This window comes from Xiphophorus maculatus, chromosome 23 (genome assembly GCF_002775205.1).
Source record: "Xiphophorus maculatus strain JP 163 A chromosome 23, X_maculatus-5.0-male, whole genome shotgun sequence".
NCBI lineage: Eukaryota > Metazoa > Chordata > Actinopteri > Cyprinodontiformes > Poeciliidae > Xiphophorus > Xiphophorus maculatus.
In genome coordinates this window covers 19376637-19404237 of record NC_036465.1, presented here as the reverse complement: position 1 = coordinate 19404237, position 27601 = coordinate 19376637, and the positions used below count along the sequence as shown (strand labels likewise).

Here is a 27601-nt window from a genome sequence, read left to right as displayed (position 1 = left end):
TGTACAAACATGTTGCATTTTAATGCTCCAGTTTTATTTCGATATAACGATAACGTGAAGCTTAGTTTCACATTGTTCCTAGTTAGGTAAAATATACCTGTAGCAGATGTTTAATCCAGATGTTTTCATTGGAATCAGTGAGTTTCAAACGACATTCGTTTTTTTCATTACTTCTCTATATTTTGCAGCTGCAGTGTAATGTTAATTCTTTATTTTCACAATTATGTTTATTTGCCGAGTGTGCTATTCAAATAAAATTGATGACAAAACAAGTTTATCAGTCGTATGTTTCCACCACTAAAGCAACCTTCTTTTCACAGGACTCTGAAAAGTAACACAGGCGAAATTTGATCACAAGGGAACTGTGACCTCCCCAGAGCATGATGCTGCCACCACATCTCATAGCAGGGACGTGGTGCATGGTCTCAGGCCTTCCCAGAACACCTATCATATTTTTGATAGATTAAATTACATAAAATGGGATCAGTTGGACAAATATATTTGCCATTCTTTATTTTTTATTTAAAAGAGGATTAATGAACAAAGGAATGCCAAACTTTCCAAATTTTCGTTTGTAAAATTGTTGGAAATTCATGAATTGTTTTCCTTCCACTTCGCAATAGTCCACTGCTTAATTTCAGTCTGAAAACTAAAGGAGTACATTTAATTCTGTGGTTTAACATGACAAAATTGTGTTGCTTTTCTCACCTGAAGGATACCTTCTTTATAAAGATGTTTGATAAAACAGTATGCTGAGTATCCCACCGATTAATTGCTATTTTATGTGTTTAAAATGTATTTAAAAACAGACGTGATTCCCACTGGCTCCCTCATCAGGTGTGAGCGCCTTTGCAGTGTTTCTGCTTTGCACCTTTAGAAGTGCTGAGGTTCAGTTTCAGGGCATCTCAACAGTCAATAAACCAGGTGTCAGATGGAGAAAAAGAAATTTATTTTTTGAACAAGTGCTTCCAAAAGAAAAGGGGGGGTGAGGGGGCTTACAACAAGCTTACCATGTCCAATGTTCAGAATGGGGCCAACGTCAGCATACAGACGCTTTTACTGGAGAAGTACCACACAAACACGTACGGTTTGACCTTTAATCGATGGAGGAGAAAGATCAACAAGAGTCACGCTACAGAGGAGAAATAATACAGAGGGGTAGGTACTGAAAAACCATCTGAAGACAAATACACCACATGTTCTTTACAATGGATTATATGTACATATTAAACTTGTTTTAGGCAAAACAAACAAACAAAAAAAAAGCTCATTTTTTTTCTGAGAAAACATACACCAGTGAAATGTGATCCGCCCTTTGTTAGTCTCATAGTTTCTGTCTGCATATGTTTTATACAAAATAGACTTTCAAACAATATTTGGGTAGTGCAATTTCTTAGATTCAAGCTGGTTGATTACTTTCACAAACAGTTTGTGTATGAAAAAGCCCAAGTCCTATCCTATTCACAGTATCACACAATTTGACCAAAGACTTGTTTAAAAAAAAAGAAAAAACAAAAAACAAAAAATGGGTTTGCGGGACCCGCTGAAGAGAGCTGTACATTTGTCATCTGAGAGCTCTGGAGTTTACACTGACATTATGTGTAATGTGTCGCCTTTGGTCACCTTGTACTCAAACATTAAATAGGTCGTTTGTGTGAGTGATTACAATTTTCTGAATATTTCCCCCCCGCCCCCAAGAAAATCTGGCCTGCAGAGACAAAAGTTAGAAGTGAGATCCCCTGTATGAAAGTAGCTTATACTGTGTTAAAAAGGATGGAAAACAAAAACAAGGTGAAGGTGATAGATTATCTGTCTTTTCTATTGCATATTCAGTTGTGCACAAAAATGTAAACAGGATACATTTTTGGGCAAGATGAGGCAAGTGTGCGATTTCGTACATATATATTTATATGTATATACATATATCTATCTCTTTCTTTCTCTCTATATATATATATATACTTGTAAAGATGAAGAGCAGCAGCAGAGATTTGGATACACTGAATGTGAAAGTAACCCTCAAACAGGTAGGTAGCAAGAATGTTTTTCATCTGTTCTGGTTAAACCTCAGAGGAAAACAGAACGTTTGTTAGAGTCTACAGACGGTATGAGCGGCGGAGGCAGATTCCTTACAACTTTGCACATCTGTCGACTGACTTTTAACAATAATAAAACGTCAAAACACACAGAAGTAGCCACGCATGTGTGAAGCTGTCGGACGCTTTTGGTTCTTCACATCGGAGCAGAAGGTGGACATCAACATAAGTGTGAATCAGATCATCTGTTTTTAAAACCTGAGCTCTGGAGCAGAGTAAAACATATATAGGTACTTTTTATGTATTTGGGATAAACATTTAAAAACAGTTCGCTTTGCCATGTTTTATATTTATATATATATGTATATATATAAAAGTGAGCACTTTGAAGTTGTTCACTTGACATATTTTGTTTCTTTCTGACAGCTCACGACATATCTACAAATAACAGTTCATATCTAATTTATTAATAACTCTCTAAATATCACATTCATATTAAAATCTTAAAGTAAAAGACAGATTGGGAGTTAGGAGACAAACAGACGACAAGCTGCGCAGATTAGAAGAAAGATGTTGCAACGCATCAATCAGAAACACCGACAGACACTCCCCCTTTACTGCGTGGGACTGAAGGTCAGGCAGCTCTGGGCTTCTTACTCCTTTCACCAGATAAGTGTTTACGCTATAATGCTTGGATTTGTCTGAAAATTAAAAAAAAAAAACCCAAAAACAATACAAATACTGACCAACTTTTAGCATCCCTGAAAATAGACAAAAACAGGAGTTTGGCACTGGAAAAAAAAAGAAAGCAAACAAAAAACAAAAACAGTTCCCAGAGAATAAAAAGAATCAGTCCTGCCTGCCTCTGCAGTCAGTAATGGGACTCTTTCTCACTGCAATGTGGTAACTGATGCAAAGTGCTGTAAAAACGCAGCAGGGAAGGGGCGGGGCGTCGGGGCACGGCTACGTAGCAGACAATCAGAACACATGCAAAGGGTGCAGCATACATACACACAAACCTTAGGTCAAGTTGGGCTGCAGAGGGAACACAGGGAGATATTTATCAGCTATCAGCATCTGTGGGAGGTTTACGTGATCGACCAACGCCTGAACAAAAGTGCTGCTTATTTATTAAGCCATTACTTATTCTGTTGAAAAGGATTATATTGATTTCTGGGGAAAACCATCATATGTTGTGTTCTTGCTAAGACCTGAGATTAATACATATCATGTCTCTACAGTAATGCGGAATTCTGGATGCATATTTGACACAAAAGCAGCATGGTACTGGAAGCCCTTTGCGCTACATGCTGCTCAGAGTTTTTGAGATTTTACAGTATTTTATATCCTGCGGTCGACGAAACACCAGAATGGTTGGCACTGAACCCTATTTTATCATTTCAAAGCAAAGTTTAGCAGTACAATAATCTACTGTGACTGGGAAGGTTTATGGATTACTTTGATTCCAAATTGCCATTACATCTGCATCATATTCAAATTCATATTTTATAATAAGTGCAATACTTAATTTAGAATTTTCTTAACAAAAAAAAATGACTTATTTATATAACTATATCAAATCAGGCACAACTTGAGTATTAATATCTATCTCTGAACATTAATGTGTTTTTTTTATTTACAATGAAGTAGCTCTCTAGCCTGCTATTGTGCCAGACAGAGAAGGACGATCAGCTGATGGAGACCAGGTCTCTCATCTCAGTAAACAGATGGTCGATAACAGAGGTAAGAGCTTTCTTTCTTTCAGACGGAGTTCACTTTTTCACGTTCTTAACTTGGGCTTATAGCAGAGACATGACAGTAGTACCAATCTATATCTTTGCAAAACACTGTTTTCCCAAAAAATGTAACTATTCCTTAAAGAAAACAAATGCAGTTTCAAGATTAAAAGGTACCCATAGCCAATTCTTACACAGAGCAAAGTTTGTACTGCAGAGGAAAAGTCTTCAGAGGAATTATGACTATTTATACCAAAACGATTGTTAAAAATCAAAAAACGAGAAAGGGTGCAGGACGGTTATTTTCTAATCACTTTTAGCAGTAATAAATCTACAGATATTAGTACGTCCGATTATCAAAAACGACAAACTTGCAAGCACAACAATACATGCCCTTTCACTTGTGATTGAGAAACGCACATATCCATCACATATCTTCTAAGATTAGACTACTGGGGCAAGATAAAAAGTCCACACTTTCCATCTTTACGTCTTTCTCGAAAGACCGATACACAACACCACGCCTCTCTTCACAGTCTTTTAAAGCCTTTTGCAGAGCGCCAAGTGCTCGCGTCGCACCGACGTGCGCGTCGGATCGAGGGGAAGGGAAGCAGGCTAAATATCATTTCTTAGCGAGAACAACACTTCTACACACAAAGGATGGAGCGAGCTGCCATTTGTAAAGATAAACAGCCACTAGAAAAGAGAAAAGCTGCAACTGCGTGTAATATAAAAAAGTACAATCAACTTATAATGAAGGTAGATGATGAGAGGTTCACGTATAGCAGGAAAAAAATGGCTTAGATGATATTCGAAGCAAAAAAGGCACATCTTTTTCCCTTTTGTAGTTGACATGTAAACCTGGAAGAGGTCTGCTTGTGGGAGGACTCCATTAGATACCGGCCCACACAACTTTATATGTTAATCAAAGCAAATAAAATATGCTTTTGAAAATCACTAGAAAACTGTTGTTGTTGTTGTTGTTTTTTTTTCATTGTTGTATCTGTGCGACTGAAAAACATTTTGTTACAACCTCCTATAAAAACTAAAAGTGGAACATAAAAAGCCTACGTAATAAGAGCGTGTTATTCCGATTTGTTGCCTCGTTGGGCAACGATGACCTGGAAAAGTGTATAAACTGTTACTTTGAAAATGTAGAAAATACTATCAGAACCTTTACATAGATATTTTGTTTTATCTATTTCAGATATCGCTCTGAATTTCAAGGTAAGACACCTGAGACAACATGAATGTTAGCCTATTTCTCTTTGCCATTAGCTTTACAAACATTTCCTATTCGTTATTAGACACTACATCTTAGACTACTCAACACAGCGAAACGTCTTGTGCTCACGGTCTGGTTCCTACACAAACATTGCTTTTCCCCCCCGACCCCAACAGACCCATCAGCCTGCTGCACAGAGATGCTCACTTGCTGCTAGAAAACACCGCTCCCTACTGGTGTAAAATCCTTTTGTTGTTGCTCTTTCCCGAGGTGGCGAAGGGGTGGGGAGGTTTTGTCGGGCTGGTGAGGTGACGTGGTGGGAGTTTAAGGCATTGTTGCTGCTACGGGAAACAGTCACTTCTGGTGGAAGAGGAGAGGTTTGACGCTTCCAGCCTTGAATTTTGGTAGCTGATTGCTGATGATCTCGGCCAGCATCTCGGGGAACTCCACGCTCAGGAATTTATTCACAAAGGTGTAGAAGCAGAAGCTGAGCAGTCCGCTGCCCATCTGTGGAGACACCACAAAAGGCCGTCAACCAGTGCGGGTCACACTGGACACACGCAAGGGTTTTGCGCATGTATTGAACTGTTGTCACTGTTTTGTCACGCTACAGTCGCAAACTTCAATGTATTTTCTGGGACTTTATGGAACTGACCAACACAAAGTAGTGCATTATTGTCGTGAGAAAGAAAAATATACATGGTTTCCAATATTGTATCTTACAAATAAAATTATTTTTTAAAAATTGTGCACTGCGCCTTTTACTCTGATATCCCCAAATAAAATCAAATGCCTCAATTTGCAAACATAAGTCACCCAATTGTTAATTCCTAAAAATAAAAATAGATAATTTAAATAAAAAATGGCTGTTGTAGCATAAAAAAATAAAGATAATATAATATTAATGGTTGTACTGGGTAAACCTTCAATCTGTTCAGTCATTATTTCTGTAAGTTTGCCTCTTAATCCCTTCTACAGGCACTTTGGAATGAAGCTTAAAACATAAAGGAGATTGTTTAAAGTCAATATTCCCTAATATTGATGAAAAAGTACTACTTCCACTGGAAGATTATTTCATGTCACGATATTAGTGAAATAATCTGCCAGTGATACCAGTAATTTCTTCCTAAACTCAGGAATTATTTACTAAAAATTATTTTAGAAAGATTTTCCGTCCTTGAACAAAGCCTGTTCAACAATAATTAAAAATGGCTGACTCAAGGATAAAATCTCTGTCATCAAACAAGGAGCTAATGACCATTTGCTGCTTTTCTCTACAGCTGATGTGAATCCAAATATTCTATGTGTGTGGGGGTGCGCGCGCACGCGTGTGTGTGTGTGTTGCATGCCGTACCTCGTGCATGGAGTCCAACAACTTGGTGAGCTGGTAGAAACGCTGCCAGTTCTGGCTGGAGTTCTCCTCGCGCTTCACTATGGCTTTTCCCAGCTCTTTGATGTACGACATGCGGATCTCGTCGAACACCGCCTGGCTCTTCAGGCCGTCCTTGGGCACTGCGGGAGAGGGGACACTCAAGGTGAACACGCAGGAAAATATTCAAATCAAACCACTTTTGGTGTAGCTCCAGTTTTACTAGATAAGGCAAGTTAAAAAGAAAGATGAAACCTTTTCTAGTCAGAAAACTGAAGGAATGTATTGATGTAATTTATGTTGAATCAAAAAAAATAAAATTCAAAAACAATTTTTTCATCACAATTTTACATCACGTTGTGTTTGCTTCATAACGAAAAATAAAACATGCTGAAGTTTGTGCTCATAAGATTTCAAAGTATTAAAAAGGGTATAAATGCTAAGTGTAGTTTGTATTACTGTTTGCATTTATTATCAGCAAAAGTCTGACCTGTGCTGAGCAGCAGCAGGACCTTCATGCACAGGTACTCATCATGGGAAACCTGCAGCCGGACGAACTCGCTGGAAATCTTCAGCATCTGCTCAAACTGCTCGGCCATGTAGGGCAGCTTCATCCGCTCCCTGGTGAGTTCAAACACAAACGGGTAAAAACACACAAACGTCACTCGTGATTGATTCAGGGGCTTGCTGGCCCCATCGGACCTGAATCTGGGTGACCAATTAAAACTTTAAAGAAACAGGGAATAAACAGAAAATAACAAAATCAGACATTAATAATAAGCACTGCAACTTTCGTGTATTGTAAAAATAAAGGACGACACTTGATGCAGCCTTTGAGTACAACTAAGTGCTTTCTGAGTGTTTCAACATGGAGAGACAGCTGAACATTGCATGGACCAAAACAAAAACATGACGCCTAAATGTTGGAAGAATCACACTAAAAAGCTACATTTATTTGGTTCCTTTAACGACCCAATCATAAAAAATTTGAAAAAAAGGAAAAAACTGAATCGATGCTTCAATTATGTTATATAATTGAGCACTGCCTTTGCACATGCTTTAAATCCGGTGTGGTGGAGCAAAACAGAAGGCAACATGTTGGAAGTCAAACATTTGTAATAAAAAAGAGAAGTGCACAGTGTCTACAGGCCAGATTCCTGCTACTGTTGTGTTTCTGCCTCAACAAAAATGAATCTAATACTGAGACTTTGGCACATCACAATAAACTAGCTCAACAGAGTACGTCAGAACTAACTTCATATACGGATGCGTTTCTAGTATTTGAAACGGCTTTACACATGGACGTAATCATGGTTTGTTACTGAAGCAACATCATCCTGCATCATCGTGCATAAACTGGAAACCACAAGTTAATTGGATCAACTTTACATGACGGCCTGAACTAGAGCCACCCACAGACAGAACCATGTGGTGGCTCTGAGGATCTCTACACTCAGATTTAAAACATTTTCCGGAGGAAACTTAGTTAAATTTTAACAACACCAACTTACTTTTTACATCATAAATTAAGTGAATTTTTAACATTTCCAGGTTAGGTTATCTGTGAGGAGACCTCCTACATGCAAATTGATTCTATGTCAGTGAAATGTTATGAAAAAATCTTTTCAGAGATTCCTGAACCTCGACAGAATAAGCCAAAGTCCTCAACTTGCTGCTACAAACAACTCAACTCTGGACATTTATAACAGACCAAGGTTATTGATTAGCTCGTTTATGGAAGAAAAGAAAGAAAGCATCCTGTGGACATACACTCACCTCCCTCCGGTTCTCATTATTAGCATTTAAAATATCAAATAAGGGTGCAGTGCTTACTCATTGATGACGAGGTCTGGTGCGAAGCAGAGCATGTTGCCGTTGCACTGCTGGTAAGACCTCCAGCCCAGGCCGAAAGACATGAGGAAGAGCCAGGAGCACTGCAGCAGGGTCATCTGATCATCCAGGTGCAGGTTCCTGAAACCTGGCGAGACGGAAAAAAAAATACGCACCATTAACCCGGGTTCAGTCTCGATGTTAAAGTTCTAGCAACAAATTTGATGCGTGTGGAATACTATTTCAGTCAAACCGCAGCAGACAGCCGTTTTATCCTGAGCAGCTACACCCATCGCTAACCTGGCAGAGCTTTGGCCCACTTCACGGCAGAGATGACCTGTCGCCCACCCAGCCTGTTCAGTGTGGTCATGAGGCGCGTGGACGTGTCGGGGAGCGTGCCGTCGTAGCCGGCGTAGATGGTGTCCGGCTCTATGGCCTTCAGCAGGGACAGCATGGTGGGGACGAGCTGAGGCATGCACTTGGGCACCAGCGAGCGAGCCTCGACCGGCGGCGAAGGCATCATCTCTGGCGGGTTGCTGTTCTGGTTGCCCTTTAAGCGATTCAACTTCTTCGTTTTGCGAGCTTTCGGACAGAAAACGGGGAGAGAGATGCAGAAAGACATTAGGTTATGCACTAAAAAAAAGAACAACCTGCTTCGGAGGCTGTTTGCTTGCTTGTACCTTCCAGGTTCATGCCTGCCATCAGGCATTTGCGGAAGCGGCAGGCCGGGCAGTTCTTTCGCCTGATTTTGTCAATGATGCAGTCGTTCCTCCCAGCACACAGGTAATTATGCTGGCCTGAGGCACATAAAATAAGATCAACCTGTTAAATATATTTGTATCTCAACAGCAACAGCGTTTCGGTCAACATATACAGCAAATCACAAATGCTAATAATCATCAGTGATGTCGTTGTACCTTCCACTGCTCTCTTGAAGAAGACCTTGCAGCTGCCACATGTGAGGACTCCATAATGGCACCCCGAGGCCTCATCAGAGCACACCAGACAGATTTTATGAGTCCCGCTCTTTCCCTGGGTCGTGGATGTTGGAGTGCCCCCTTCCTGTCTGGAGATGGAACTGAAACATGAGAAGGAAAACAAAGATGAAGAGATTTAGCGACTGAAAGCAAAGATCTCAAAGGAAACTTCGTTTAGTCTCCACTTGCAGCACTAAACGCTTTAATAAAAAAGACAAACTTTTACTTGCAGAGACAAAGTCCCAGGATACTTTTTGTTTATATAACTGTAATATATTAAGATTTGTGGTACCATTTAAATCCAGCGGTTTCTATAAACCAGCCCGCCCTCCTTTGATTGAACCACAAGCATTTCCAGCTCCAGTCCACTCTGGTTGGGGATGCATTCTTCCACACCACCACTAGGAGATGTCAGGCTTTGCTGCAACCATGCGCCAAACGTCAACACCCCTTTCAAGCCCAGTGGCCACAGTAAAAACAACCACACTGAAAGGATATGGAGTCTCTGACATACAATACTGTGCATGTCTGGGTGGGTGTGTATGCTACCTCAGTGAACGGGTTTAAATGATAAATGTCTCCCAGTAGAGGCCCTACACACCAACAAACTTCTGCAGGGTTTGAATCAGGGACGTTTTATTCACTTTGTAATACAAAAAGAAGGTATGAAGCAGGAAAACATCAAGACAGGAAGAATGAAAAGCTTTCTGAGCTTTGCTGACAACACACAGCGGTCAATAGGTCTTCCATAATACTTGTGCAAAACATTGTTTACTCAGCTTACCAAACAATATCTGACTGTGTTATGTACACTTAAAATTTAATGAAGCCAAAAGCACACTGTAATAAATTGGATGAATAATCTAAATCTAAATGGTGCAGCTGTAAAAGTTGTACTTTCAAACATTTTATTTTGCGAGTAAATGTGTTTTTTTCCCCAGTTATATATATAAAAGTATATATTTTTTCTAGTCATCACTGAAATGGGTCCAACTTCAGCGCTCAATTCCTCCTCTCTTCAGACAATTTTTTTAGTAGATTTCAGGACATTATTCACAACTCACTCCTTCCATACACTGTTATATAAAATTCACTTTTATTCAGTTATCTTTTCTTTTATTTATCTTAGCTTTATTTAAAAAGATCTTTTATCAAACATTTACAAAAAGGCAACTGGAAAAATATTGTATTATTTAAGTTACTTCACCACTTTAAAACTTAAAATTTACATTTCTCTATATGTGTTTGTGACACAACGAGTACAGTTTTTCCAAACACAGCAGGTTGCCAGCCTTTACCAGGACGTTTACAATGAGAGGACAGCCATAGAGGAAGACTGTCTTGCCTACTGCAGCTTCTGGTCTGAAGTTATCTGCTCAGAACAAAGTTCTGGCCTCAGTCATGAACACCAAAAGGAGAGCGCAGCTTCATAATATGCACTTTTGTAAGTTAAAAAGAGAAAAAACAGTCAAGAAAATTGACATGTTGAGAATGATTCATGCTCTTTGCAATAACTAAAAATCTTTACTAGCATTATAACTCTTTGCATGTCTTCACTGTTCACTTTATCTTTGAGCTCCAAGGGTTTGAGGTCAGGAAGCCTCCTTGCCATCACCCTAATGTTTAGTTATTCTATCACATTCAAGAGTTTCCAGCTGTTGCTGAAATTGAAGATTAAACATATTTGAAATCTTGTTTTTAATTGTGCGGTACATTTTTAAGCACAACCTCGCAAACATCTTGATTTTTTTTTTTTCAAAGCACTGTTTTCCTTTTTAATTACAATTTGTTTATATTTGTAAAATGTAGTCTGAACGTTTGAAATGTTGCACGAGTCATATCATTAGACACTTTTTAGGTGGAATAAAATCAGCTATGCTGAATTAGCTGCAAAGATATTAAACAGAATTTAAATTTATTAAACCATTTAAAGCCTAAAATGTTGCCCTGTGGTTTATCTATGCATGACTGAAACTAAAACAGACAACAGAAGCAGCTAATAACCAAAGTCAAATACACATCCAGCGTATCAAAACAAAGAGAGGCACTGAAAAGGTTTGCAGCTCCAAGAATTCAGGGAAACCCAGCTCCTTTGGTGGATTGTAATTCAAAAGGTAACGGCTGAACGGAGGCTGGAGAGCTAATCGTAAGCCTCTTTTGTTTTTCTAGTCGGAGAAGTTAGTTCTCGATCCACTTTCACTCTGGACTTGTTGCTCGTCAAAATTGTTGATACGCGAGCGCAGAGACAAGTTAGGAGCAGCAAGCTGGTGCATCGTCTGGGCCGACAGTGAGGACAGTTATCAGACACAAACCAACATCTGTGTGCAGGGGGAGTCATAGATGGCAAACTGTGAGCACAGGCTGGCACAGACCCACCTCTGTCGGGTCAGCCTGAACAAAGTGGTCAGTGGGAGAAAAACCATGAGGGAGAGAGGGGTGCAGGGGTCAGCCACGCAAATAAATGAGGTATAATCTACGGCTTTATCTTAGCATGGAACTGAATTAATTAATTGTTTACAATCAAAGAGAGAAACTGCAAGCGCATTCAAAGCCCTTTTAGCTGCTCTGGCCAGTGATCCGCTTCACAGAGATGAAGATAATGACGGTGGAAGAAATAAAGGGGGAACCAGTTTGTCCTCTCAGTCAGTGAGGTGGTGTCGGCTTTGCTGCAGGGCTTTCAGATCCTATTACCTCACTCACAATACGCTCCCAACAACAACAACAACAACAAGTGCGCACTAAATGAAGTCACTGCCGTCCAGCGCGCGAGCAAACCTCAAATTAAGCAGCTTACGTCCAACTATACCATCAGACACAGAACTACAAATCTGTCTTTGTGGACCGTCGGAGACAAACCGCTTGAAGCTGCAGAGCTCTGTGGTGAGACCGAATTTCCTCTTTCAGAAACCATCTGTATGAGTTAATGCTCGCTGTCAACAGGAAGCTCTCGCATTCCCTGAGAGTTTACTATCGGCCAGAAGATTACAGCCACTCTGAGATGGGCATCGAATTTGTCAAGATTACCACACAGAATTGTGACTGCTGCAGTTTACAGCAGGGAGATCGATCACAGGTATATATGGGGGAAAGGTTCACCAACAATAATCCCAGTGTCCCAGTGCACTGCTTACCAGTTCATGATCACCTTTTAGCCCGAAGGGTCACCAGCAAACACAAAACACGTTTGTTCCTTCACTCATTCATTCCTGGAGCTGTCTCGAGACTTTTGCAACCACAAACTTGGACATGTGCTTGAATTTTTCAGGATAGAAAAATAAAGTAGTGGTAAACTAGTAACAAAAGGATTCATATTTTTCATATTTTCTAAGAAATCTAGATCTAAAAAGTGTGGCGTGCCTCCCTCCGCTCTGAGGTAATGTGTAGAACCACCTTTTGCTACATCAGCAAAATTCTGCAAAGATGCTGAAACACTGAATTATTTTAAATCAAATTCAAAATCCCACCTGTTTAGAGCTGCCTTTGGTTAGTAATAAGGGGAACGTTGTTCAGAATACTTCAGGTGTATTTACTAGATGATTTTTCATTATAGTATTTTACAAAATACAATATTTATTCCTTTTAAAAAAAAGCACTTTGATCTGTATTGTTGCTGAAATGTGCTATTCAAATGAACTTGACCTCCGTGTTTTGGGGTATGTCTCTACATGTTTTCCCATCTTGGGAGAATTTTTTTTTTCTTTGTAAAATGTCTCAAGCTCAAATATAAGCCTGCACACAAATAAATGCCACACATTTTGAATTTTTATTAGTAAATTACGTAGAGAACCATGTACAATCCTTCCCTCTGCATCACAATCACACAAAACTTTATGTTGGTCTACCGCATAATAATCTATTGAAGATGTGAAAAAACTGTAACCTAACTCTAATGAATGATTTTCCAATGCTGACGCTTTCAACCGTACTTGTTTTAAGTGCAATGGCTTTTTATGCAAAGGCGACCCAAACGTCTCTCCCTCAAACCTCTGTGAGCAAACGGAGGAAGGCAGGAGACGAGCTTAAGGAAGTGCTTCTTTCCCGAGGTCAGACCAACCAAAATAGTAAGGCAGGAACTGGTCTGCACGCTCTGAATCATTCTCACACGCAGAATAACAACACAGCTGCAGGGAGGGCGAGAGGAGACAGTCTGACTGTGTTCCACTCCAGAAACATCTGCAGCGTGTGCTAACAAATGCCAAAAGAAATGCGACGGTTCATGCTTTGCATGCAAGGACCTCGTTGTGCCAAATGGCAAACGTAAATACAGTGTTCACCTTTGTGAGGCTCTTAAGATGTCAAATGTTTTATGGTCGCTGCGTCAGCTAACGACACAGGGCCATTAGGAGAGAAGCATGCGACACGCTGACACTCCAAAGAGCCATTGTGTTTAGAGACTTCATGCAGTAGTTATGCATTGTCACTATTAATATATTCCTCAACTCTATTGTGTGAGAGCAAGGCTGCATGCAAGTCATATTTGTCAGCATTTACTTGTTTGAAGAGAGCTGGGTGAGGCTGAATGAAGTTATGTCATTTCTCTGTTTTCTCAGCACACGAAGGCGATGAACTGACTGGAAATGATTAAACCTGCTGTGAAAACAATTAAATAGCCACTGAACTTTGCACGTGTTTATTCTATATTTAGTCCATATATCAAAAGAACTAATAACTATTTAAGTAATTTACCATTGGCATGTTCTGCTGATTTTTCACTAAACCACTTAAGTCTTTTTTGTACAATACAAGAAATACATTAAAATATGCAAATAAATAATTCAATCCGTTTTAAAAGAAGGAAAAAAAACATTTCATTGTCCAAAATGCAATAAGATAGCAGTCCTTTAGTGTTTGCTTGAACATTTGCAGCGACGGATACATCGGCAGCTAAACAATAGAAAATATTTACAGACAAAAGTTTTCTTTAATCTTAATGCAAAATATATACACATTAGTACCGTTTTAGCTTAATTATTGTTCTGAGTATATTGTTCTTTCTGCAAATTTCCTTTTTTTTTTGAGAGATTAAAACTAAATTAGTTGCCAAATCAATTCATCAAAATTAATTTCAGTTCTAATAAAAATGACAATACAACTTAACAAAGCCATGCTATTCCTACCATAAAAGAAGAAATGAGTGAAATATTACAATATTTTAAGTTTTTTTGCTTTTAAAGTGACATAAAAAGGGCCAGACACTATTGAACTGTTATTCACAAATATCTATGTGATAAATAATCATCTTCATATTAAAAAATTCTGTTCTATCCACATCAGCCCGGCTGTATTTACAACCTTGTTTCGATTAAATATTTCTTTTTTTTTTTTTTTTTTTTTGCCCAAAGCAGCAGCTTTGGCTTCACAACCACAGGAGGAAACGGAACATGATGAAGCGAAAGAAAAACAACCCCAAAGGATCCGAGTTTCCATATTAGATTTCCTAAAGGGAGCTGTTAGTAACAGTGTAGATGGGAACCTGCTTCCTGGTCTGTGAAATTAATTGAAGGCTGTCTACTGAGTGGAAACTTATCGTCCTTAGCTCCCCTTTTTCCCAAGTTTCACTCTGCTGACTCAACAATGATGGGAAAAAAAAAACAAGGAAGAGAGGCAAAACCAACAGACAGTTTGCTGCCTCTCCCAAACCTCAACACAGCAAATTTCCTTGCTTATGCTAAACCAGATCAAGAAGTAAACAGAAAAATGAAAGCAGTGGCTGCAGCGGAATGCTGCACTAGTGTGAAAGCAGCTGGAATGGCTGGCATTTGATCCGGTGCATTCACTCGGCGCCAGATGTGGGGAGGCGGGAAGAAAAGTAGGTCAGAAGAGCGAGCGCTTCGTGCAGACGCGCGGGCGCTCCTGCCATCAGCGGCCCTAATGACACGCCCACACGTGCACACCTACACACGAATGCACAAAGCCAACAAGCGAGCATCTCACACACACACACACACACACACACACAAACACGCAGGCTGAAGCATGAAGGTGAATTACAGCAGCTCAGAGTTTCTGCTGACAGACAAGCTCTCTGCCCTTGGTTGCAGGGAGGGAAGATGGACAGACACAGAGAGGCCGTCACAGAGCTCCAGTGTTTTCAATTTTCACTAACAAGAGTTGGCTTATGTCAGAGGTCCAGAGGGGGGCTAATGGAGTCCGACTTAACTGGTTAAAATGCATGAAGAACATTTAAGCATCCAGCTCCAGCGCAATGTTTCTGTTTGTTGATTCAACAGGACTTCAACGTTGAATCAGCAGCAGTGAGCAACTATTAGCTCATACCTTTACTCATTTATGTGCGGTTTAATGTTACAACACTGCAAGTGAAATGGAGTTTTAGCAACAAGAAAGTGTTCAGTGCAAGAAAGCATGCACAAATCCTGTTTAAGGAGGCCTGGAATATTAGACGCCGACGCTCAAAAACACAGTTTTGCTTAAAAAAAAAAAATAAGTAGAATGTGATCATTTCAGATAGCAGCATTTTGTAGACGGTAAGCATTCAAATATTTACTAGAAGAGCCGTTCAAAGGGAGGTATTGATGTGGCTCAGGGGACGTTCTGGGAGTGTGGAAAAATCAAACCAGCTGAGTGGACCTGAACCAGTTCTGAGCGTAGTACAGCAGCAGTAAAACAGCAAGAGAGGGAGAGGAGAGACAGACAGAGAGGAGACGAGGGGTGTGGCGCAGCAACATTTGCTCCTCTGACCAAGCGATCAGCAGATAGCGAAAGCTGAGAACGACCAACACTCTCACGCACGATGTGGGCTTTATATGAAAACATACAGCTATTTATAAAACTCCTACAGTCCAGAAACAGCTCAATCAAACTGGATCGCATTAGAGTGCTGCTTAAATCACATGAACTGCTTCATTCACAAATTTTTCTACAACGCTACCTTTCATTCGAAGACAAAAATAATTACCAGATAATTACCAGCTCTACTACAGTATTCGGCTCGGTTAGCCGCTATGAAGCATGTAAGTTCAAGTTACTGCAAAGTCCTGGAAACGCTACAGCTGTGAAAAACAGCCGCCGGGCCAACAAGCATACCCACATAGAAATTACAGCAACAAAAACAGTTTTTAAGATTTCTTTTTTGTGTGTGTTTGTTTTAAAAACTTATGTAACTTCTGCGTGTTCATGCAGGGGTTTATTGATTACAGAAACTCAATAACAGAAGTTGAGACAAAGCGCAATATTTCAGCATCTGGTCGGGGTGTAATCCACTTGAATATGCTTTTTTTCCCCTCTTTGAAGCTTTATTAAACAGTGAGTCAGTCAGTTTTTCAGAGCATACTCAGAGTTCCCGTGTGAGAAACACCCTGGAGTTCTCCCACCACAGTGAGATCTCTGACTTGTCCAGGCACCTCGTCAGGCAGCCTAATTCCAGACGGCAGCAGGATCTCACTTACTGCGACTCTCTGCTTCTGCATTGCCGCCTTTCAGACACTTCTCAACCATCTGCTGTTTTCTGTCAGTAGTTTTGTTAAAAAGGGAATGCTCCCTGATAGATATACCTGATCAGTAATGTGATCAAAAAGGTGCAGTTGCAGGGGGGTAAACCAATATTGTTTCCAATAAATACATAATAAAAAATATTATGTATAGAAGCAGAAGCTAAATTGTAAATAAATAATAGGTAATAATATTATTTAAGTCTGAATTTATGTGCATTTACTAAATTTTTCATTTTCGTCACTCATCCCATCAATACAGGAGAGAGACAGTGTTATTCCATGTAATTAATAAAAAGATCAACAGAGGGAGGAATAGACTCAATCCATGACCTTCTGCTACAGAAGGACATTATGAAAATGCTGAGGATACATTTACAGTTTATAGATCAATAGATATAAGCACAAAGTCATGACCCTGTTTGATACAATCACTAAACTCACTTTAAATGTTGATCTTTTTAAATGCTTTAAAGAAGCTTTTGGACAACATTAGTCTCTGTAGCATAAAAAAAACTGGTGTGAATGCACTCTGTTTTCATAATTTTACCAGACAAAGTCCAGCTAAAGTACTTATAGCCCTTTTAAAATGCAACCATTATTTCATTTTGTGTAAATAATAGACAAAATTTGTAGATGTGTTTGTTAGTTTCATTAGTACAAAAAGTCAAACCAATACTTTTAAAGCAACAGCTTGTTGAAACAGAAAATGTCCTCCAGACTAATTCAAGATGGGGTCTTGTTTTATCAAGTAAATGCAGCTGGCGCTGTTTACCTTTTAAAGACTGCTGTAGGCTTGTATAATGCATAATATAACTTAGACAATAGCAGACAGGTTGGTAGGGGATGTGCTTCAGTTACTTGATCTTGTTGTGTAAAAAACCTGAGGCAACAAGCATTGTGAAGTGAAAACTCTTGTGAACTGCACTGAATGAGCTACCGCACTAAAGCACTATACAGACTGTCTATTCATGTAGCAGTAATATAGAGGTTGTTGTCCTAATTACACCAATAAAAACAGCTGAACAAATAAAACAGCTACTGCTTCATGAAATTCAATGAAACCACGAGCAGCTAGGCTAAAACTACGCCATTTAGCTACTGCTACCCCCGCCCACAGGACATCACATCCTTACAGATGAGGTTGTTCTTTGTTAAGTTTTAACCAGCTGTTCTCCGCTTCATTAACAATTTATCACGTTGTTTCAGCTCCACTTAAATATTTAGAGGTATTGGCCCTAAAACTGAACTGATGCTGGAAATACAAGATGAACGGAAAACTCTGGAATCAGGATGGCCACAAGTATGCGCATGAAAAACATACAGTGGTTGTCTAATGTAAAAATAAAGTTTTGGTGAAAGAAATTGGTTGTATGGTGACACCCTTTGACACATTGTAGAAGCACATTATGATTCATTTTCAGCTTCATTTGATAGGGGTTTGTCTGTGTCCCGCAGCCTGACTTGGTGACATTTCCCTACTGCAAGGTTCTCCAAATCTACCAAATGAAGACATTTCTACCCACAGCTTTTATCAGGTGACTCCTCAGATTTTGTGTTAGTTTTACCTCTTGATTCAGCCTAGCCATTGCAAAATCTTAATTTTCTTCTTAAGTCAATCTGTTGTTGAGATGGTTTCATATTTGCATTCCCAGTGATTCTGTAAGCAAAAATCCCTCTTTATCCTCAGGTTACTTGCAGACATATGAACGTTTGGCGTGAAAAGCTACTGGCATTTCGACTTGCAAATTATTCTACCCACCGAGACAAAACGTCTAGTTTCGGAGCCTGGCTCTAACCATAACCCAGTTTCCCCAAAAGGTTCTGGGAGAACTCTTCCTGGTGTAGAGGTTCTTGTTTTAGAAGAAAACAAAAGCAGCGATTACAACAGATTTTGCCCTATCAAGACAATTAGCATTTTTAACCTGTTACAACTACCTGTGTTGTGATCAGCCCTCCTTGTCGAGTTAATGTCTCAAATTTTCTCCAATTATTGATAATGTCCATGCTATGCAATTCTTTTGCAATTTCTCTTGAGTGATAGCTCTGTACAGCGAGTTTATTTGTATTCTTTGTAAACCTTGTAACACCCACATAAAGTTGTAAATGTTTGTAAATAATTCTTCATGGACTAAATTTTTTTGAGGCTCAAAAAGCTGGTATTTTAACAGCCGTGTAAAGTTTGTGTAAAGCTTTGCATGCTGGTGCAACAGGATGCTGAGGCAACACCATGCTGCTTTTGTCTGCACGTGCAGGAAGCCAGCTTTATAAGAGCTCACCAATATAAAACACTTAATTAATAAAAAAAAAAAAAAAGCCCCCAAGACTTCCTAAAGACTCATGGTAGTGATCAAGCCTGAATTTACAGACCAAATAGCCTGCGGCGCTTTGTCTTCTTTAATAAATATTCAAAACAGGTCTGCAGGGCCTAGGGAGGAAATGCCTTCCTCACAAACAACGGTTAGCAAACACAGGCCTAATAAAGAGCCGGGATCTTCCAGAGGAATTCGGTTTCGGCGTGTTTTCGCAATTCCTTGCAGGTATTTCTTTTCACAACAACTCAGATTCAATCAGGTCACCTCACATAGTCAAACCAGTCAGGGTGTGTATTCCACCAGAATAGTAACAAAGCTGACATTTCCCAGAGCAAATTATTCTTTATCATAGGTAAATAAGAGCTTTGGAAATCATACTGCTAAAACAAACAAGAAAAAAAATAATAACTACGAGAGAAATAATTATTTACTGGGGTAACTTTGAGTCACTCCTTCACAGAGAAACCATGTCAGAGTATGAGGTTACGGCAGGTCGGTTATTCAGTACCAGGCAAGGACATATTTAGTAGGAAGAAGGTGCAGCACTGCTTGTGAAACTGAAGAGGAAAACCTGATAGAAACCCCCTGACAACCATCAAACCATTCCAGCCTTCAAGCCTCAGGATGAACAAAAACGTCCCAAGAAAAACAAATTTCCCCTCATTCCACACACATAAATGCTGAACTTACACCCTGACGTGTTTGACAGGGCAAACAGCCACACACCACACACAGGAGTAAGCCTAAGCTTAAACACAAACACAAACACACACCTACTCAGAACACAAAGACAGGGTGATCTGAGCTGCATGTTAGGAGAAGATGAGGTGTATATTATGTCTCCACCCATCTGTTCCTGGTCACCTTCCAATCATACAGATGTCAGCGAATAGTGAAGGTGGAACCGAGAATAAGCAAAGTAAACCACAATGTCAACACTGTGGCGTGCAAACGCTAAGTTGATCGCTCCCTGTCAGATACTAAACCAGACAGGCGTGAATGTGAGAGCGACACAAACACGAGAACTGGTCGTTTCCACATGATGCCTCCTTCCTAACACTTTAAAGGGCAACAAAGTAATAAAGCTATGAAAGATGCATTGTTGGGGTGGGGGGTCTAAATACTGGCTATATGAAAAAATTACAGCAGAAATGTCAATGCAACGCTTTTGAAACAAGTACAGGAACAATGAGGCCCCTTCATCCTTCAATACATCCAAAGAATTTTAATCTTATAGGAGATGCATGAGTGATCTTTGAAGGTCATAATTTGTTCGTTCTACTTGTTAAACCAAGTGTGGCTATTGCACATGCTTTTGTGATGACACAGGGATCAAATCTGTAGAAAAACTCAGGAAAAACAAAGAAAAAAAAGAGATTTTTTTAGCTTGCAACTAACAATGCGACAACAGATGACTGCATAGTGGAACAGAGACACATCATAAACAAGCAGACGACCCTTTAGGCTCCTGCAAAAGTTAACAAAGTCACTCAGATCAAAGTAGAACTCCCCCTTTAAAAAAGTTAATCTTTCTCCTAATTGCTTGTAAGGAACCTCTCACTAAGCAAGTTCAGTCGGTTCATTATCTTATTTACGCAGGTTCTTTTCTCTGTGACGACGGCTTTATCTGGCATCAAGCTGAAACTCCAAAACATAACATAAATACAGCAAGCTTTCACATCACATTCAACAAATGTTACAAAATAAACAATTTCTAGTAGCAATGCACAGAATTTAGAGGCCTATTTTCTATCTCCAGGTTTCCTAAAAAAAAAAAAAAAAATCTTTAAAGTTATAGTGAGTTTGATTTGTCATAGCAATGTCAGTGTGGGGAATATTATTACTGCAAAGGATTGCTTGGATAAAATATTTGGGAGAATAATACATTTACATTTCTATATTTGGCTAGCTAAATATGCTAACTTCCCTTAAAGTTATGTAACTTTTACAACAATATGTTTTCTTTGATTTTTTTATATTTGTTAAAATGGTCACTAGGTTGACAGTATAGTATGCGACAGCTCCTCTATCTTCCCCCTGATCTAATATGGTCGTCTGCAAAAATGCACCGCTCCCGATCAAAAACAACCAATCAGAGCAAGGAGGAAGTTTTAAACACTGTCTTTTCAACTTTGTGTATTGCTACTCAATGTGCTAATGGCGGAGAAATAACTTACCGTTCCAGGAAAACATCTTATCCGCTGTCATCGGTTAGCCACGCTAGATAGCCTTAGCATTTGTGACAGGCTACTTAAATTTCCCTCGGTGACACTATTAGCACTGAAAATTGTTGTTGCTGCAGCATGGTGGTGCTTCGGCAAGGTGCATTAGCTGGCTGGGACAAGGACTCTTCTGAGTCGGATAAATTACTGTCACGAGCTTATTTTTTTTTTTATCATTTCCTCTTCAGTTTACCACACCAAATTGATTCCAAACATGTTTCTATAAACATGATAAAACAAACATCTGTTTTTAAGTGATATTTGACTGGAAATTAAGCCATTCACTAACAGAATATAATTTATTTTCCAGATATATTATAGCATAAGCACATTTTAATTCTTGTGCGTTTCTCTAACTTAAGAATAGTAAAGGGTTTAAAAAAAAAAAAAAGATAGAGAAAGAATATAAGACAAAATGGACAAACAAATAACATGCATTTGATAATCACATTGTGAGTCTGGTTATTCAGCTCTGTCTGGTCTGAACTATAAATAGCATGACTACCATCACAACTAACAGTTGTTTTAAACACTTCTATTTTTGTAAGAGCTTCTTATAATGGGAAGAACCATTTTACTTTTCCTGCCTTCGTTTTTCATTTCAAAGCAGCACAAACACTACAACAGCAACAAGCAATTATGACACATAAACCATTTCACTGCACAGAGGTTATGTAAGCCAAGCAAACAATCAGCAGCCAACGTTTGCAAAGCATGACAACACCCGTCTAGAAGCATGCAACAGATCATTCCAGGTGTCATCCGTCTTTCTATAAAAATTAGGAGAATGAAAAAGCTGGTATCATGCGTGTCAGGACAAAAAGATTATTGAAATACTGCAAGAATCTTCTCTCATAAAAAGTAGTGGCGGGTTTAGAAAACAGAGTAAAAGAAGTCGGTACAACTTCGCAGATGAGGGCTACTGTGGATAAAGTTTGACTTGACAGCTAAATGTTTCTTAAACCACCTTTTTGCAGCTTTATTAACAATTTATCAAGTTATTTCACTTCCACTTAAATATTTAGTGGTACCAACCCCAACATAAGCTCGACTGTCCAGTTCAGGAAGGGGCTGATAACCACTAACCGGTTTTAAAATCTCAAGTTGAAATTTTCCATCGTTCCACTCCCACTGTTTGTGCTGAGAAAGTTTCAGAGACCAGAGATTTCTCCGGCTTAAGCAGCATTGAGAGACGCAGAACTACCTCTTCACCCAGGATACTACTGTGCACTGCCAGTCAGTTGGCTGAAAGAAAACTGCCAGACTTTTTCCATGTTCACAACAGAAAAGTTACATAGTTCCAATAGGGCTCAATATACTATCAACAACAGCCTGACTAACTAAAACTGGACCAATCAACCCATTTCAAATATGATCCTTAATAGGCACTTAAAACCTAACCCTAATTTTTACAAGTTATTTTTTAAATTTTTGCTAAAGCCTTTGTGTCACTATCAATGTCTAATGATCAATAGGTTGCCTTATTTTAGCAGCACTTTGTCCTCTTATCTTTGTGTTTTTCAGCTCTAGCATGACTCCAGTCATTTCATATCTATGAGTTACCTCAATTTAACTCCTTAAAGCACAGCAAGCCTCACAACATATGAAATCCCTGGATTAAGGCCAAACTCTCCTTATATGCACATTTTGATGACAAAGGAGCTGGAACTAAGACAAACATTTTGATTTCAATTACTTAAACCACAAGAAGCCACTTTTGGGCTAATTTGCAAAAGGAAAAGGCTAAATATAATGTATTTGTTGTCAATCCATATTACTAGTCAAGAGCTAAAGCATAAAGAACAAAATATTTCCTTCAAAAAATAATTAAAAACAGAAAAGTCAACAGAAGAAACAATGAATGAATCATTTTACAAATGTAAGACTGCGAAGGCAATTTAAGACCTTGTATGGAAAGATGTTTTAAGAGTTTGCATAAACTCTTTACTCAATGTAATTATACAACGACATTCTCATACTAGCCCATGCTTTGACACAACGGGGCCTCATTTTAGTCACTATCATCTAAAGTGACTAAAATGACTTTTAGTTCTTTTATTAGAAGAACTAAAATTTCCGTTAAAAAACATGGCTTCCAATATAGTGTAATGACTTGCTGTTAAACACTAATATTATCACTATTTTATCTTCTAAAGGTTATGGAGGATTAAATCAAACATTTATTTACCTGGCAAAGCTGGAGGAGAAGGAGGGAGAGCTTGAGAAAATCTCACTGGCCCTGCGGATTGCTGAGTTGTCGCCCTGGTTCCGGTTCCAGGCTCCACTGATGGTCGTTACTGGGAGGAACAAGCCAGACACGGGTTTCTGGTCCTTCTCCTGCAGAGCGTCGTTGTTTCTGGCGTTGATTCCAAAGTGGAAGCTCTGGCCCCCTGAAGTGCTCACCCCGCAGATAGAGATGGGGCTTGAGCCGCTCATCTGACAATACCCCGAAGACGTCTTCTCCTTCTTAATCACGCCTGGTGTGCAGAGCTGAATGAAGCCGGTATCTTTTTCTTTCTTCACCACGGCGGGAAAAGTGGTTGTAGGGGTCAAAGAAGGAGTCTTGGACTTGGATTCAAGTGGGCTTGATGCCTTGCTGCTGTCGCAGACTCTGGTGGTGCCGACGCTCTCAACCACGGAGGGTTTCACGTCCCTCTCAGTCGTCCCTCTCATTTCCCCGTCTGCGAGCAAAGAATCGTCTGCCAGCGTGGACAAAAAGGCATCATCGTCCCCAACGTAAAAATCGGAGGGGGATGCGGTGAGGTCAAACTCTTGAAGGAGATCCAGACTGGTTTCGTTGAACAGTTTCTGGTTCATGTCCACATCTTTGCCAATGTGGTCAAAGGCATGGTCCAGATCGTTGGGGTCCTGCTCGCTTTTATCCATGGAGAAATCCTCCGTTTTCACAGCAAATAGGTTGGGATCCGACCCCCCGATGAGGGAGTCCATGGAGGACTGGGTAATGTCTGCCATGCTGGCATCCAACTGGGGCAGGACCTGATGCCCAAAAGTATTGAAAGTCTGCGTTTGGAACAACTGTAGCTCTTCAGGCCTCTGATCTTTGGTCAGGCCCCTGGTTTCTGAACTGTCAACCGAGGAACCGATCGTGGCAGGGGCTGAGGCAAGCTCCTCTGGAAGTGGGCTGTTGCTGAGGCCGTTGGTCACCTGTCCAGGCTGCATTAATGGGCTGGATGGAAGAACAACAGAAGGAGGAGAGGTGATGGACATGGCACTGTGAGGAGCCACCTTTAGAAGACCTCCCTCCTCAGGGCTTTCAGTGTAGACCAGTTTGCTTAGATGGTCATTTCTTCTGTACGCTATCTTCTTCACTCCACCTTGATCCATCTTTTGATTTGGGGAAGAAAAGACATTGTTAGAATCCCACTTTACAGTAATTTGAGAATTTAACTATCCAGATAGCTGGAAAATATACAAACAATAACTCTATATATGATAACATTAATCTCACAGAGATTCTACAAAACAAAGGCAAGCTATAAACATCAAAATCTGCTCAGAAATCAAGTTTTCTGAAATGAATCTGTAAGCTCCTTCTGTTTGCTATCTGAGAAAAAAAAATCCAAGGCAAAACCTGAAGGCTTAGATGCCTTGCTGGAGTCAAAAGTATGGTCTGTCAGCTAATTTAAGGGTAACAAGAACATGTGTGGACATGCCAAGAATAAACAAACAAGTTCCTACAGACAGATTATGCTGTTTGCTGAAGGTTTGGACATGATTCAAATTGTATTATAATCCACTGTGCAGCCTACAAGGGCACAGATTTTACATAGGTCAGCATTTTACAGGCTACATAATTCCTTTTATCTATCTTTAAAATATGATATTTTTAAGTTGCTTTTGGTCCCAGGCATCAAGATATATTGGGATTTTTCACAGAGATGCCAGAGAAACTATATTTATTCACCGGCTATACAGAACATGAAGCAATACAGCTTTCCCCTCCCTCACATGTTGCTGCCAATTGTTGATCAGCTTGTATTAAAAAACATTCCTACATTTCTCCCACGTCGCCCCTGTTTAAAAATATTTCTTATCACTAAAACAAGGACAGCCATGGTGTGGGAACTAAAGGAGCAACATCGATCGTATTAAGGTGACGCCTTTGTAGAAGGTAAGAAACTAAACTTGCCATGTCCCATAAGCAGCTGCCTGCAGGCTGGGCACCTGAGCAGGTAGCCTGACTGACTGAACAGCTATATAGGTCTGTTATACTGTTGCTACTATATAAAAAGCAGAATAGAAAAAACAAGTGATGTTCTGCATAATAAGAATGGTCACCTGAAAATATGTTTTGATGGAACGGGTGTTTATTCTACTTTCAGGTATAACATTTACAAACCTTTACAAAGTCACATGAAACTAAATGGTTTAGGTAGCATTAATATGACTGTAATAACAACCCATGAGTTTTTTTTCTTTGCTACAATAAACAGATTACAATAAACATTTTTGTTTAAAATTTTAGTATCACTGACAGGTTGCCACAAAACAATTTTGTTTTTACCTACCAGGTAGCAGGAGACCTATAAACATTAAAATCCCTCCAGTTATCAGATTTCCCAATATTTCCATAGTTTTGGGGGGTAAAAAAAAAAAAAATCAGCAACTAAAGCCTAACAAAAGCATCTGTGGATAGGCTGCAGAGCAAGGTCTCCCAACAACTGCCTCCACTGTGTTTTCAAACGACTTAAGCAGTTTGAAGGGATCGTGTTAACCATTCTGTGGGCGTAACCTTTGAGCAATGCATATCAGATCTTGTACATTTGATCTGTGGCAGAAGTCAGGACCCCCCATTCTGGGTCATGGGGGTCTTGAGAAGATTAGGATATTTCTTGAACTGGAAAAATGATGTGGTTGACGTATTGATAAACTAAGAAATATGGGAGTTCTTAATTTTGATTCATTCAATTATTTTTTTTTAATGTGTATTAATTTTTATGTCTTTGTGGACCATGTGTGTGTTACATAAATCAATCATCAATCAGTAGAAAAAAGCAATAGGGTCCATAATTGACTTGATCACTAATCAAAACCAATAATGAGGAAATAGGTCAATTCCACTCTATTACAACTTTGTTACAGCATTTTTTAAAATAATATTTAAAATATTTGTTACAAGAGTCAAAAAGAGACTAAAAATAGCGCTTGTAGTAATGTATGAGCTGTTTGTGTTATTTTGCCCTTGGCTTATTAGCTTTGCTTAGACACTTTATAGAGCCATATGCATGGTCATAAAACATTGTTAATTATGTTATAAGCCAGTGACCTAATGGTTAACCATCATCTGCTTCATTACGTGTGTTTGGTCGACTACAGTTTTGCGGATGTACTATATTAGCAGCTCGTTGGTTAATTTGCATTTCCTGGCTGTGCAGGAGCCTCGTAGTAAACAGTGTGGATTACCGTGTAGTGATATTTCTTGTTCACGTTTTTACCTTTCATAGTTTAGGATTTCTTTCACCTCTTAGACGGAATTGGACTCCGTTTCATTTATTTTACAGCTATAAAACCTTTAATTTTTTTTTCCAACTACAAAATGTAATCTATGTAAAACATCAACTCTGCGCCAGATCCCATCTCTTTGTGAATGTATTTCCTCCAAACAACGTCCCAGCAGGAGCCGTTAATCACACCAAACACTGGAGCAAGGCCCGGGGCCTCTGGATCCTTTTGGACCCTCATCCCACTATGCATATTCAGCGGTCCTTACAGCAGCATGGCTGAATGGCTGGGTGAACAGCGGAGACAGCCCCCCCCCCCCCCTTCCCATGGCGTTTGACAGTTAGCTTAGGCTATTTGACGTTAGTTTGCAAAAATAATTACAAACGTCCGGGCACCCATCCCCATGCATTACACACGTTTCATAACAAACCTAAGCAATAGGGATTCGGCTACCAGTTTAACGCAAAGATAATTAAATGTCACCGAAATCCGAGATGAGTTACTGTTAGCATTTTGCGAACTGCTAGCATGCTAGGCTGCAGAGTGGCTAAGAGTTAAATTGGCTACATTTCGAGGGGCTAAAGGCTACCACAGGCATTGTAAGTGCACGTCTAGCTATTATTGAGTTATGTTAGTGTATTTAACCGTATGCAATAAATATAATAAAAAACTATCATATTTACCCTTGATATGACAGGCTGCTAATAAGAGTCCACAGGTCATCAGTCAACATTGTTTTGGTTGAAAGTGGCAGTTCACAACACGCTGACTGATTCTGTTACTCCCCACTCGTCGTATCGTCGCTACATGACTACACCAAACGGCAGGACTCGTGAATCTGGGTGTGTTCTGTCTGCTTTTCAGTTTCCCGGGTCCGATTTTGCAGTGAGTAGTCATGCAAAAAATGTCACACTGCCTGAGCTGCGCTGCTAGCCGTTGGGGAAGTGGATGCTAACCTCCAGGAAAAACATACAAAATGG

The 27601-nt window shown here is 39.6% G+C and overlaps 1 protein-coding gene across 1 annotated transcript; it reads right to left on the bottom strand.

The window, feature by feature from the left end:
* Positions 1-927: 927 nt before the first annotated feature.
* On the bottom strand, positions 928-27601 carry LOC102220398 (glucocorticoid receptor-like). The gene is made up of 9 exons (XM_005795334.2): positions 27305-27601; positions 23347-24503; positions 9114-9274; positions 8877-8993; positions 8497-8778; positions 8200-8344; positions 6857-6987; positions 6352-6509; positions 928-5504 (listed from the first exon to the last, which is right to left on the bottom strand). The coding sequence occupies exons 2-9, from the start codon at positions 24501-24503 to the stop codon at positions 5352-5354; spliced, it is 2304 nt and encodes a 767-aa protein (XP_005795391.1). The 5' UTR covers positions 27305-27601; the 3' UTR covers positions 928-5351.

Coding starts and splice junctions, on each gene's coding strand:
- LOC102220398 (XM_005795334.2), bottom strand. CDS start 24,503: ATGGATCAAGGTGGAGTGAAGAAGATAGCGTACAGAAGAAATGACCAT. Junction 8,994..9,113: donor CTTCAAGAGAGCAGTGGAAG/GTACAACGACAT, acceptor TATGTGCCTCAG/GCCAGCATAATTACCTGTGT. Junction 6,988..8,199: donor CCAGACCTCGTCATCAATGA/GTAAGCACTGCA, acceptor TGAACTCACCAG/GGAGCGGATGAAGCTGCCCT.